This window comes from Phyllostomus discolor, chromosome 14 (assembly GCF_004126475.2).
Source record: "Phyllostomus discolor isolate MPI-MPIP mPhyDis1 chromosome 14, mPhyDis1.pri.v3, whole genome shotgun sequence".
Lineage (NCBI taxonomy): Eukaryota > Metazoa > Chordata > Mammalia > Chiroptera > Phyllostomidae > Phyllostomus > Phyllostomus discolor.
In genome coordinates this window covers 19,289,010-19,302,701 of record NC_040916.2, presented here as the reverse complement: position 1 = coordinate 19,302,701, position 13,692 = coordinate 19,289,010, and the positions used below count along the sequence as shown (strand labels likewise).

Here is a 13,692-nt window from a genome sequence, read left to right as displayed (position 1 = left end):
AATATTACCCGGAGGTAGATGTGAAAAGGAAGAAAGCATGGAAAGCAGATGCCCCTCCTGCGTGAGCCTGTAATGAAACATTTAATATGCTGCTAGTCCCCATTCAGCATGACATTCATTCAGTCTCATTAGGAAACCCTCTGTGAAAGCCCTGATTGGACGGCCCGGTGTGACTGCGTCCAGGGAGCAGCAGCCTTGTGGCCGTGCCTGGAGGTGACCCCAGGGGAGCACCCGGCTGACACCCTGCTGCTGCGTGCCACTCGGCCGCGTGCAGTTGCCGGCGTCGGCTGGCGGACACGAGAGGGGGAAAGGCAATTCCGTGCCACTGTCTGTGCAGGGCACGTGTCCCGGAAACTCCCGTGAGCCCGAGACCCAAATTACACACCTGTTATTATTCCTTTCAAGCGGAAGAGTGTTTTGCATATTTCCTCTTGGGAAGAAAATATCCTGGTTTTTTGTGAAGAGGCGGATGCTATCGCTCGCTCTTCCCCTTGGTTGCCCAGAGGAAGAGAGAAGAGATTTCAAGGGGGGGGGGGGGGGGGGGGGGGAGCCAGCAGAAGCTTTGATCCGGAGCGACCTGAGGCTCCAGCGAAGGCGGAGAGGGGAGTGCGGGCAGCGCCGGGGACGGCGGACTCTCGGCCTGTTTGTGCTGTCTGTGCCCTGGAAGCGGATTAGACAGGAGGCTGGAGTGGCTGTACGTGATAAAAACTCTTAAATGGAATTTAAGGGTTTGTTCCCCTCCAAATTACTGAACATTAAGTTTAAGTGTTTTCATATAAATATTAAATTGTACGCATATAGCGGAATCGCAAATTCTCACGTTACCACTCCGTTTTTTAAGGAAACCGTCCCACCTTTATTTCCTCACGCTAGTCTTCCTCCAAGACCGCACCCCAGCGAGGAGCAGGAGAATCAAAACAGACTTGCCCCTCACTAATCTCTGTCTCTTCCCCTTTTAAACTGTGCCTTCCAGTAATTTTTTTCTTAAGAGAGAATTCCATTGCTTCTGTTTTTCCCAAATGGCTCATGGTGAAGGGCCGATAGGGTGGGCCCTAATCTTTTTGGGTGGCTGGTCCGGCCCCGCCCTGACCCAGAGTTGGCTGGGGCCCCCGGGGCGCCTGTGACCCTCGGGGACACTGTACAACCGATCATTCCCTACGGGAGCCCACACGCACCAGGCCACAGGGAGCTGAGGCCCTGCCTCAGATCCCGTCATCCCTAAGGCCAAGCTGCCAGGGTCCCGAGCCGCCCTGGACAGGAGCTGCTGAGCCCAGGAAGCTTCTCCTCGCGGCTCGCAGCCTGTCCCAAGCACTGGACCAGGGAAGGCACCAGGAACCCCAGGCTCTTGGGCCCCCACTTTCAGCAGCAGATGCCCACCGTGCCCCGCTCCCCTGCCCACCCTTCCATCTCACGAAGAAAGAAAATATTTCTCTCTTACAGCTGCATTTGCTTTGTTTTAGCACAACTGGCTCTAACCAGCCGAAGCCGTAAAATGATCATGACCTTCAGCAACCTCGTCCACATCAGCACCACTAAGAAAAGCTAATAAACAACTGAGGCCCCTGCGTGACCCTGGGTTGTCAGGCCCTTACTGGACCCAGCGGAGGGCTCTCTCCTGGCCAATGAACAACAGGGCCCGTTTCAATCAGCCACACACGGATGAGCGGGTGCGTCTGACTCAGCCGCAGTACGAGCCTAAGATGGGGAATCAGTACCCATACCCCGACATCCGCCCTTTCTAGCGTGTGAGACCCCTGACTTCCCCCTCGGCAGATTTGTTCCCTTTGCCTGGGAAGTAACTAAGTTCAGTGCCAGCTTTGTTTACCCTCCAGTCCCTGCTTTTCCACTCATCACCCCGACGGGAGGAGAAAGTGGGGACACAGGCATCCAACGTCTTGGCCCTTCCCTTGGACCCCCACTCTCCTCCTCGAAAGCACCTCTTTCCGTGGGTCAGGACCACCCACTGCATCACTGTCCCCCAGGTCCCTAAGCCACAGACCTAGCACTGCTTGGGGGCAGGTGGGACACAGGAAGAGCAACCAGCTTAGTAATAAGGATGCATATTGAGTAGTTTTTATATAGTATTCCCACGATACACCTACATCGAGAATGAAAAATCCACAGTTTAATCTGGTAGGCAACAAGACAGCCAAGATTTAACTTACTGAGTACACGTGGATAATTATTAAAAAAAAACACATACACACACACACGAGTACAGTGCTTAGCATGTACCAGATACTGTTCCACGAGCCTGACCGACTGAATTCCCGCAGCGTCCCCCTGCGGTGGGTACTATCGCAATTATCATGCTCGTGTCACAGGTGAGAAGCACGGGGAAGTCAGGTAGGCGTGGCCCAGGCTATAAGGCGAACTGTGCATGAGCCAGGACGCAAGTCCAAGCGTCTGACTCTGCGGAAGCTGCCCACTCCTGCCACCGTTCCGCCCCTGGGTGCTGGCACACCACCCCGAAGAGGCAGCCCTCTTGTCAGGAAGAAGGGGCAGCATTTAGCAAGGCCCTTCTGGCTGCCAAACCCTGAGGCGCGCACCCCCTCATTTACTCTGAAAGAAGCACAGACGTCTCAGAAGACGGAATATGTGAGGGTGAATTCACGAAGCAACTCCTTTCCTCGAAGGAGCTTTCGTTCCTATTTTCCCAGCTGAAAACACTGAGGACATCGACGCAGCCTTGGGGGGTCAGGAGATCAGGGCCCAGACTGCCGTCAGCAGAGGGCTCTGTCCAGCCCCGCGCACCCTTTCCCACGGCGCAACTGTCGCTAGCAAGGACTTCTGGGAGGACGCCGCGGAATGTGCCACGGAGAAGCATTGGCTGTCTGCCGACGGTGGAACTGTAGCACGCGGGAGCACAAAACCTGCACGCACCGTCACACGCACAAAACACAATGTTCTTCGGGCGGCGGAGCGATTCTCCGCCAATCTGACAAACAGCACCCGTCCGTTCTATTTTGGGTCCAAAAGAAAAAGAATGGAAATCTCCAAGATGTGCCCCTCCCCCCTCTGTCTCCGGCGACCCCCCGAACATGGACTTGCAAAGGTCTGGAGCAGGGAGCAGGGGATACACAATGTCATGGACTCCCTCCCCCTCTCTCGGGGAAGGGGTGAATTTTTAGAAAATGTTTTCCATCATTTATTTGACTGATGTTCCATCCATCTGCACCATTAGGTTCAGTAGTTGCCATGACGATCTGATGCCTACGGCAATCTAACTTGATAGCCAGATGCCAGAATGTGAAAAAATAGGACCGGCTAAGAAAGTGAGAGAAATATAATTAATCTGAACCGCCTAAAAATGGGCACGAAAGGGGGACCAACAGGGAAACTGCTGAAATGCCACTGAAAAGGGAATGATGACAAGAATAATCAAGTTTTCGTGTAAAAACGTTTGCTAAGGACAGCCGCGGATTGCTGGTCTATAAGTGAACCTGAGGGAGAAGTCAGGTTAGTCCGGGAGGGTGGCCTGAGACGGCCCTGCCCCAGAGCTCCTGCTGCAGGGCCCACTGGGGTCCTTGGTGGTGTCCCCGGCCCCAACTGGTCTGGGGATCTGAAGCCACCACCCTCTAAGCTGCCCCATGGGTGACACCTGCTCCCTGCTCCCCTCCCGTCTGCGACCATGCCCAGCTTTTCCATCTGACGGAGCCATTTCTGTCGTGCGAAGCTGATCTTAAGAGACTGGACGGAACTGGACCCCGCGGGACCCTGTCCCTTGGCCTTCTCCGTGCCCAGTGGAGGCAACAGGCCGGCACAACCCTCCTGGGGCCCTGACTTGGCAGAGGGGCTGGGAGGCGACGAATGGATGAGTGGTCGCTCCTCAGGGCTGGGTCGGGTAGCGGCGCTGCGCGAGGCGATGTGGCCGGCTCGCACTCAGACCCGTGGGGAGCTGGAAGAGAACCAAGGCCACACTGGATTAGAGCCCCGCGTGTGACTCCTCCCAGGGCTGACAGGTTGGGCCACGCTGAGCAACCTGAGCGTCTAGAATGCTCTAGCTGCATCTGGCTCCCCAGTGTGATGTTCTAACAACCGATGTCCACCCAGCACCTTGATCTCTTAAATACGGCAAAACAGATTCGGTTTTATAAACGGGGGGGTGCCCAGGGACATAGTAGAGCCATCGGTGTCCCCAGATCACTGCAGAGCAGGGACTTTGGCCTTTTCCAGTGTTGGCAAGGATCCCCTCACCCCAGGACACAGCAATGGTGCGAGGTCTCTGGTGACATCACCACCACTTGTGTCCCCTGAGTCTTGAGATGCACGAAAGGTCAGCGTTGACCACGGCAGCACTGACTGACCCTCCTCTGTGTGCCAGGCCCTGCACACACATACATGCTCCTACTGAACCCCCACGACCACTCGGAGAGGTAGCCACTCCTCAGCCCGTTTTACAGATGCAAAAACCGAGACTTGGAAAGGGCGAGCCGTTGCCCGAGAAGCAACAGCTGTTGCTGCACTGAGCTGTTGTCGCACCATAAGTGGTCCACTAGGACTGTGAACCCGGATCTCTAACCTGCGCTGACCCCCGCCCCGAGGGGCCTCCTTACCTGAGGGACCTGAGATGGGTTGTAGAGAGGAACTGCCCCTTTCATGGGGGGCGGGGGGGGCAGGGCACCGGGGCTGAAGTAGTGCTCGGAGGAAACGCCCTGTGACAGAGAATAACAGAAAAATCAGTCACCGATGCCAGAGCGCCAAGGGCGTCCCTGAGGGTCAACATTGGTCAGGAGAGGGTGATGGGAAGGCTCCTGGATATAACTCGGGGAGTCTCGAGCAAACAAACACAGTTCCAGTGGGCACAGCCAGCCCGCGGGTGTGAGGCGGCACTGTGGGGGCTCAGGTATGGCTGTACCTGGAGTGCAGGAGGAGAAAAGGCCCCAGGAAGTGGTACTGATAGCATCGTGAAAAGTAGCATTTTCTTTGAAAGGTCTAAAGAGCCCTAAGAGTGCTCCAACCAGGCCACAGGCAATAAAAGCGTCCCCCTGGCCATCAGCACGAAAGCGTACCAGTGTAGACAATTCATCGAGAGTTCGTCACAGCCCTCGCCAAGGACACGGGTGAACTCTGCCTCCCACTGGGGCACGGAAAGTTCTGCAGATTTCGCCCAAGGAAGCAGTTATGGGCTGAGTCATGCCCCCCCCAAAACCTCATATGCTCAAATCTAACTCCCAGTGCTTCAGGATGGGTTGGGATATAGGGTCCTTACAGAGGGGATGAAGGCAAAGAGAGGTCCTTGCGGGGGTCCCTAACCCAGCACGACTGGTGTGTCCATGGAGGAAGAGCACACGTGGACACAGACGCACACAGAGGTGGCCACGGGAAGACTCGGGAGGGGCGGCCGTCCACAAGCCAAGGAGGGAGGCCGAGGGAGAAACCCACCTGCCGACACCCTGATCTCGGGTCCCAGCCTCCGAGTGGGCAGGACACAAACTTCCATCGCTTTGTTTAAGCAGCTCCCCGTGTGGCCCGTTGTCGTGGCAACTCCAGCAAACCCACAGTGAAGCTCTCCCCGCCTCCCCCTGATGGGGCCGTCCTCGCACCCAGGCCTCCGGCGGGGCCCTGGGCGCCCGCCCTCGGGCTGCTCACCTGTGGCCCGGACAAGCCTCCGTTCCCAGTGACCTCGGCTGTCCCCCAGCTGGACGCCGGTCCTTGGGCTTCACCCGCACCTAGAAAGCCGTGTATGCATCAGGGCTGTTTCCACTGGCCGGGACTGAGGAGTCTCCACCCCCAGAAGGCACCCCCAACTGCCGGGGAGCGTGGAGCAGACCACCGCGGCCCAGGGGACACGAGCTTGGCCGTACCTGTGGCCCTGGAGAAGGTGCCGGTGCCTGGCAGAGACGGGGGCCCTGGGAGAGGCGTCAGGGAGGGGCCTGAGCCAGCCTGGGCGGGAGGAGACGCGCTGGGGGTCTCCTGCTTGGGGAGAAAGGAAAGACAGTGTTGGTGGTCGGCAAATCCTCGCGGCCCTGCTCGTGTTCCTGCAGCGCCCACCCGGGGCCTCCACCCACAACCCTCGTGGGGTGTTCTCCCCCCAACCCCACATCCTGGGGGCCACCCCCTGCTCCGTGACTCCCAGCGATCGCCAGCCTTCTGAGCTGCAACTCGTCATCCTAACTTTTACGGCCTTTCCCTTCACAGGATCCATTTACTTCCCACGACCTCTGTCCCTGCACAAAACCTCCATTGCACCCGGATGGGGCTGGAGTCCAAGGCCAACCAACGCCAGGCCCTCTGCGCCGGAGGAGCCATCCTGGGAGGGGCCCACATAGGCTGGGGCGTCCTGGTCCCTCCGCCACGTTACCTCCGAGTCGGGGCTGTCTGAGGAGTCTTCATCTCCGGAGGCCGATGCGCTGTGGGTGGGCTTCGAGCGAAACCAGCTGAACCAGCCAAACCCTGAGCTCTGTGGGTGCAGGGGACGGGGGCAGGGGAGCAGAGGTCAATGGCCTGCAGGTGTGATTCTCCCTCTGGACGTGAGATTAGCCCCCCCCCAGGGTGAGGGGGTGACGTGGGGCCGGGACACAGCCCAAGCCCAGACCCCCAGTCTGCTGGGAAGAGAAGCCCTGGTCCTCCACCTGCATGCTCTGCCCCGCGCCTCCTACCTTTGCTCCCTGCGCGGTGTGATGGGAAGATTTTCTATCGGTCTCATCAGAAGAATCCTCCTCCTCTTCCTCCTTGGCTGAAACGGCGGCGCTCTCGGAAATGTCTTGTGTCCCGGGAATCAGCGGCACCTGGGATGAAAGAAAACAAGAGCTCACCTGTGTAACGCCCTGGACAGGTCATAACGGCACCTGTACCTGGATGCCGTCACCTGACCTGGCCTGCTCACCCACTCCGTGGGCTCGTCCTACCGGCTCACACTTCGCTGATGAGGAGGTAGGGCTTAGCCATGCGGCAGGACTTGCCGAAGGCCTCAGGTCAAGGCCAGAGCCCGACCACGGTCCACACGTTATCCCCAGTCCCCTGGGGGTCTGGGCGCTGTGCCAGCCCCTGGGAACACCGGGTTTCCGGGGCCACACCAAGGCCCGGAGCAGGGGCAGGGAAGGCTACCGCCAGAAGTGCAGAGGGCCAGGAAACACCCCGCAGGGACCCACAAACCCGCAAGGACAGTCCGAGTAACCCCCAAACCCACTCCTCCTAGAAAATCTCATCCCACCCCACTAAAAACCTCATTTTACAGCATTAAAGACCGAATAGGAAATAAAGCTGCATTCATGCTTGTCCTTAACCATGTAAAACATGTTGTTTGTGTGTATACATACGTACATACACATATATGAGTATTGAAATAACCAACTATTTGACTTTGGGATTATGAGGGATATGGGCTTGACTCTTTATTTTTTAAGTTTTCTATAATTAAGAATGTACCACTTTTTCAGTCGGAAAAAGAAAAAGCAAAGTACACAGGTTTTTAAGCCCTGTGGGCAGCCAGGACGCGAGAAAGGTACGTGGTACAACCGACCGACCAGGCGCGGCTGAGGGACATCTCACGCTTGGGGCCAGCGCTGCCCTTGCTGGGGGAAGGGAGCGCCCATGCGACCGCTCGATGCCACGACTAACTAGACACGGTCACTTCGGGGACCTCACAGCATCTCCGAAGGCAAGAGACAGAGCTGCCGTAGGCCCTTCTCGGGAGCAAAGCAACGTACAAATGAAAAGAAAAAACAAAAGGAAGACATATCCAGAGTCTCCCGGACGGGGCAGGGTGTGGCGAGCGTGCGGTGTGAGGGTGAGGAGAGTGAGTCGGATGGAACAGCCCTGTGAGGCCGCACTACGCCCGGCCCCGCTGCCCTGGCCGGGGTGGGGGTCACAGGTGGGAGCGGGGACGGAGTGTCCAGGAACTCAGTGTCCCCACGTCTCAGGACTCAGTGTGGAGGAGATGAGCACAGACAGGGTACCGTGGGGAAGGTTGAGCAGGGCCAGGCGGAGGGGGGAGTGTGCAGGTGGCTGAGGACCCTGGGGACCAGGGAAACCTGACACTTAGGGCCGGCCTCCTCCTCTCACCTGTGGCTCGGAAACCACCTTTGGACCGTCGGGATGCTGGAAAGTGTCCAGAGAGGCCGCGTTCTCTCCTGCGGTACGAAAAGGAACAAATGTCATGATCTTCGACGGCAGCTGTTCTGACCGTCCCGAGGCAGGGAGTGGGGACAGTCGGCTGGCTCTCCTACCCGCGCAGCAGCTGGGGCTCCCAGCCTGAAGCCCCAAGCATATCACACTGAGCCTGAGCACCCCCTTGCCCAGCCTCTCAGTCCAATTCCAGCTGCCCCAGTACATGCCAGTCACCCTTCCTCTACCCTGGACACCACGGTTGTTCCCAGGAACCCTGGCACCAGGGCCACATCAAACTAGGATGTGGGGTCCTCCCCGGCCAGGCCACTCCCTCCATTTGAGTGTCCCGTGGTGGGCAGACCTTTATCTCAGAAGGTCCAAGAGCCAACCCAACTGGCTGGCCTCCTGCACCTCCCTGGCGACCCCCAGCACTGCTCGCCCACTCTCAGCCCTGTGGTCCAAGGCCTGATGGGCCTCGGACACCCAGGACCCGGACAGGAGCACAGGTCTTGGTGGGCAGCGAGCTCTTGGGCCTCAGCAGGAGGACTTGACCTTCACCACAGCTCTCCACCCTGCGGCCTCTCCCCTAGAAACCATGTGGCCCCAGGGAGGGCAGGCGGGGCCGCTGTCAGCCTTGCTGTGCTTTTCCCAGCAGAGAGCAAGCTCCCTCGGATATGTGCAGGGCACCAGCACCGGGGCCGACACACAGTAGGCCCTCTGTCACGGGCACACCCCCATGCAGGTCTTTCCCAGCTCCCCACCGGCCTGTGCCTCCCCGCATCTGCTCCCTCCCTCCAGACCGGCTCACCCCCACCTGCCAGCCCAGCCCGGGCCTTACCAGGACTCGGCTGTGCCTGCTGGGCCTGCTCCCAGGCCCGTCCTCCGGGAGCCTCTGTCACAGCCACGCCGCCACCAATCCCCGGCGGGTGAGTCTCGGCAACTGAGTAGAGAGGCACCGGCACCCCGGTCTGTCCCCAGTCTCCTCCCACTGGGTAGGAGCCCGGCTGGAGCGGAAAGGGCTGCTGGGGGCCGGGCTGGACCGTGCCCACGGGCTCCACTGTCGGCCACAGGGCTGAGGGGTCTGCAGCGGCTTCCGAGTCGCCTGGGTGTCCCGAAAGATCCTGGTAGAAAGTGTTCTCTAAGGACACAGGGCAGAGAGAGAGAGGCGAGACCTGAACTGCCGCATCTGCACGTCCCCATCACCCCAGTGACTCCTTCCCACGTCCTCGCTGGAAAGCGGTCGTGAGAACGGGCCCCTGGACGTGGCTGCCACTGATGTGACGACAAGCCCGGCACAGCCACTGCGGTGCCGCCGCCCCTGCTTACGACGTGGAGCTCAGGCCACGTTTCCCTCCCACCGTGTGCGACCCCCGAGCCCCCGACAGTGGGTTGGGAGGCACACGTTACCATCTGCGATGCCAAACTCTTTCTACTTTTGGAGAAACTTTCTCCTTCAAGGAGTTCCTCGTGGGCTTGGGTGTTTAAAACTTAGGAAGATTCCAGTGAAAGTGCCCACTGGGCCACAGAAATGATGCCTTTGCTTTCAAGGCACAGGAGCACCGGCGCGGGCCCTGGGCGGGCCTTGGTGGCCTTCATTCTGGCCCCGCCATTCTGCCGAGGAGACGGGCTACGATGCGGGTGTGTGCCACTACCGGCCCAAGGTCACGGCGTGGGACGGGGCCACGGTCCCCCCTGCTCAACTGGGTGACAGGAGACACAGCTGCTCCCCAGCAGAAGCGGCCGCTCAGAGACACCCAGCCTGGCTCTCCTCCAGCCCTTGACCTTCACAGAGTCTGCGACTCAGCAGCAAAGCCCAGACCTGGAAACCCAGGCCCGCCCTGCCGGCCTACCCCCTCACTCAGGCCTGAAGGGAGCGGGAAAGGCTGGGGAAAGGCCGGCAATGAAGAGACGAGGCCTCGTTCTGACCGCACCCTGGCGCACCGCTTGGGAGGAGGGCGCGGAATAATCAGGGGCGGTGACGCAACCCAGCCGGCTGCGGGGGCATCCGGGGGGGGGGGGGGGCGGGGGGAGCATGTCAGTGCGGAAACGCTCTGGCACGCATTTCCACATGTGCGCGGCGGCCGATCGCTCAGAGCCTGGAGAGCTCCGATCCTCCCCGACACCCACGGGAGACAGAGGTCAAGCTCCGTCTCCGACCTCGGGAAATGTATTCAGCCGGGGAGGCGGCAGGACCGGAGATGAACCAGGTAGAGACGGATGGGAAGTGACAAGTGTTGAAGCCTGCTCGGGAAGCAGAAGCTCGAAGGAACGGCGTGAGGACTCGGGGGTGTCAGGACGACCGTGGCTGCAGGAGCAACGTGGGGACGGCACCCGCCCGGGCCACCGGGTCAGCCTGCCACAGGCCAGGGAGGCGCCGCGGCAGGACGGGAGGGGCGGGTGTGTTTTAAGTGGCGCCACCTCCTGTCACCAGCTCCCAAGGGCCAGCCACTCACACACTCGGCGCGTCAGGTTGGGTACCTGTTGGTCCTCGGGCTCCCGAAATGTCTGAGTGAGCGGGACGGGGCTGCCCAGGGTCTCCGGCTACCTTTTGCTAATGGAGATAAAGGAAAACCCTTTCAGCGACACGAAGGAAAACAAGAACAGGGAACAACGGTTTAGAAATTAAGCCAGAAAGAAACTAGAGGGAGTCACCGAGGTGAGGGAACCTCCGCGGGATGCCAGGGGCTGGCGGGGGAGGTGGGGGGTGAGGGGGTGGGTAGCAGCCTCAGCCCTGCGGGGCTCCTAGCCCTGCTCAGAGCAGGCAGGGCAGGGGCCCAGGACCACGGGACTGGGCCGCTGCGTCCCCTCCAGGGAGGGGCAAGTGCAAGGAACCCAAAGCCCCAGAGTCAGCAGCCTGTGGAGGGAGTAAGGGCCAGGGGCACCTTAAAAACTGCACCCTGTCCTCTCTCAGAAGGCGCGGGAGAAATAAAATGGAGGGAGCCCCGATCCAATTAGTTACAATTACGACCAGCAGCTTTGACAATTGTCAGGACAAAAAGGGAAGGCCCAGCGGAAGTCTTTTAAGCGATCGCCCTGCATGACATGAAAGAGGCGCGGGCACGCCGTGGCCCCGCGCTCCTGAAGGAGTGCAAGCCTTGATCCTCCTGAATCCTATTTTCTGGGACCTCGGAATGGGTGGCAGGGGTGGCTTTGGAAAGGGCCCCGCCGTCTCACACGCGAACACAGGAAACCATTTCCACCCGGGGAGGAGCCGGGGTGGGAAGAAGCTGCCACCGGCTCCCAGGTCAGACCGGGCCTCGTGGGCGACAGGGTCGGGGACTGGCCCGGGTCAGTGCCTGGGCCCTCTGGGTAAAGGGGAGCTCCGAGGGGCGCAGACAGCCCCCCCCCCACCCCAGGCCCGCTCACCGCCAGCTCCTGGTGCAGCTTCCGAAGGCCCACGAGCCACTCGGGCTCCAGGTCCCGGTCCCCACGGCGTCTCTCCATCAGCAGAGGGTCCGACAGCTTCAGCTTCTCGGCTAGCTGTGCCGGGGTGCAGGTGGGTCAGGGCGGGGCGTGCGAGAAGGGAACAGGGGGAGGCGAGTCAGTGAGAGAAATGGCCAGAAAATGGGGGAAGACGCAATAGGAAGAAGGAGGACGCGCCGGAACATACTTGTAAATTAGATTATGAAGTGTAATCGGGAGAGAGCACATCCAGCAGATACGTCCGCAAAATTTGCAACATGCAAAGGCAGGGAACCCACCCTTGGTGTCAGACGCTAAGTGAAATACGAGGAGAAACTGTTACTTCGGCTCTACGTTCCTGCAGAGCTGTCTGCTGTGTGCGAGTGCTTGTCAAACTCCCACCCGCCTAGGACCGCCCGGGACCTTGTTAAAATGCTAACTCTGAGGTCAGAACTCTGGGCAGCGCCCAGCTGATGCCTGTGCCCGCTGGTCAGGGGATGACTTGGTATTGCCACCCTCTATCCCATTACTAAGTTTCAGACCTTCCCTCCTCCTCCATGCTGGGTGCCTGAGCTCACTACTGACCTCAGCCTGTGGCAGAAATCTCAGAGCAAGGAGGCTCAGCACCACAGGCTTTGTGGGTCACAGGACCTCACCTAAAGCAAAGCAAAAACTGACAGTAGGCTGCCTTTGTACTCTCCAGCAAACACATTTTTCTTCTATTAATTGGAACGATTTGCCTGATTTCCTTCCCCCTGGAACTACAAGTTGACCTGTTTTGTTTTCTAAGTGTATCCCACCTGTGATCAAGCATTCCATGCATTTAGAAGCATTTTAACAAGGAGCATTTCCTATGTCCATCACTAAAACATGGTCTCTGAGCATAGCCTGTATAATTAGAATGTTCCACCCTAACGTGCAGTCTCACTGTACTGGAAACACAGGCACAAGGATGAATGTCTGGCACTGCATATGCCCGGTTCCCAGCCCCCCTGCCGTGCCCCGGCCCCCAGCCTCCTTTTCTGCCCGGCGTCAGGCCTCGGCTTATCACATCCGGGCATGCACGCGCGGTCACAGACAGCCCCGGGCTCCCGTTCTGCAGCAGCTCGAAGGAGAGGAAATGCGGGCCTGAGCCACTTTGCAACCGCTCGCTCTGAACACTGAGGATAAAACAGGCGCAGGGAACCCTTTCGGAAGCTCACCTTGATGAGCTCCACCAGCAGCACGGGGTGACTGCTCTCTCCCTGGCTGAGCAGGGCCGTGCCCACGGCTTCACAGTAGTGCAGGGCCTGGGACGCAAGGCCGAAGTCTGCCAGCCGGGAAGCGTACAGGAACTTGTACACCTGCGAGGAGGAGCGGGCGGGTGACTGGTCCACCCAGGCCGGCACAGACAGAAAGGGGTGACGCCAGCAGACTGCCAGCTTCCTCTGACTCTGCCATCTAAGTACCAAGGAGGGCCGAGCGCCATCTGGGGCAGTCTATCTGGGCATGGGCCCAAGGCCAAGTGCAGCCTGCGGCTCCTAGAGAAAGGGATGGAAGTCACATGCCTCCATCTCCCTGGGCCCGGGTCACGATGGAAATGCAGTCCCCCTTTCCTGGAAAGCCATGTGGGGCACAGGGCCAGGGGCCGAGGGGCGGGGGGGCCGAGTAAAAGAAGACACAATGGCTGGTGCCGGGGCTTAAAGCCCATGGGGGAGTGCGGACGGACGTGGGTGGGCTTTCCCAAAAGCAAGCACAACAGGCAGAGATGGACCCTGAGGGCTCGGGGATCGGGCAGACCCGAGTTCAAGTCCCAGCTCCCTGCTGGGTGTGCCGCACTAGCTCGTGACCCCGCCTCTCTGTGCCTCACCAGAGATGGGGACGATAACACTACCTCTGGGCCAGTTGTGGCAAAACTCAATGAGAGAATCCGTGTTCTGGGAACAAATGATATGCAAGAGATGCGAGCCCACAGCTCTGAACACCCGTTTCCCCTCCTGGGAAGGGGGGCGGGCGGACACCACACCAGCCTCACGGGGCTGGCGGTGACACACGAGGAGCATGAAAGCCCCGTGCCAGGCACGGGGAGCACAGGCGAGGAGACCCGTTCCTCTCATCACCACCAGCCCGGAGCTCACGGGAGGCGGCTGACTCCAGAAGGCAGGGTCAGGGAGGCTGAAAGCCTGCCCCCCGAGGCCCAGTCTGTCCCCCGAGGCCCGGCCAGCAGGCTGTGCCGGCGCCCGAAGGGCTCTGGGGAAC

General features: G+C 59.7%; 1 protein-coding gene across 2 annotated transcripts in view; it reads right to left on the bottom strand.

The window, feature by feature from the left end:
• Positions 1 to 3,132: 3,132 nt before the first annotated feature.
• SEC16B (SEC16 homolog B, endoplasmic reticulum export factor) overlaps positions 3,133 to 13,692 on the bottom strand; it is a 43,107-nt gene continuing 32,547 nt past the window's right edge. Inside the window, exons 16-26 of one of the 2 annotated variants that reach the window (XM_036016002.1) lie at positions 12,657 to 12,797; positions 11,419 to 11,532; positions 10,531 to 10,603; positions 8,891 to 9,190; positions 8,008 to 8,075; positions 6,603 to 6,731; positions 6,305 to 6,403; positions 5,808 to 5,919; positions 5,593 to 5,672; positions 4,557 to 4,655; positions 3,133 to 3,898 (exon numbers count right to left, since the gene is read on the bottom strand). In XM_036016002.1, coding sequence (XP_035871895.1) covers positions 3,830 to 3,898; positions 4,557 to 4,655; positions 5,593 to 5,672; positions 5,808 to 5,919; positions 6,305 to 6,403; positions 6,603 to 6,731; positions 8,008 to 8,075; positions 8,891 to 9,190; positions 10,531 to 10,603; positions 11,419 to 11,532; positions 12,657 to 12,797 — 1,284 coding nt within the window. In that variant the 3' untranslated portion in view covers positions 3,133 to 3,829. The remainder of the gene's footprint in view (positions 3,899 to 4,556; positions 4,656 to 5,592; positions 5,673 to 5,807; positions 5,920 to 6,304; positions 6,404 to 6,602; positions 6,732 to 8,007; positions 8,076 to 8,890; positions 9,191 to 10,530; positions 10,604 to 11,418; positions 11,533 to 12,656; positions 12,798 to 13,692) is intronic. The other variant, XM_036016003.1, reaches the window with a different exon arrangement.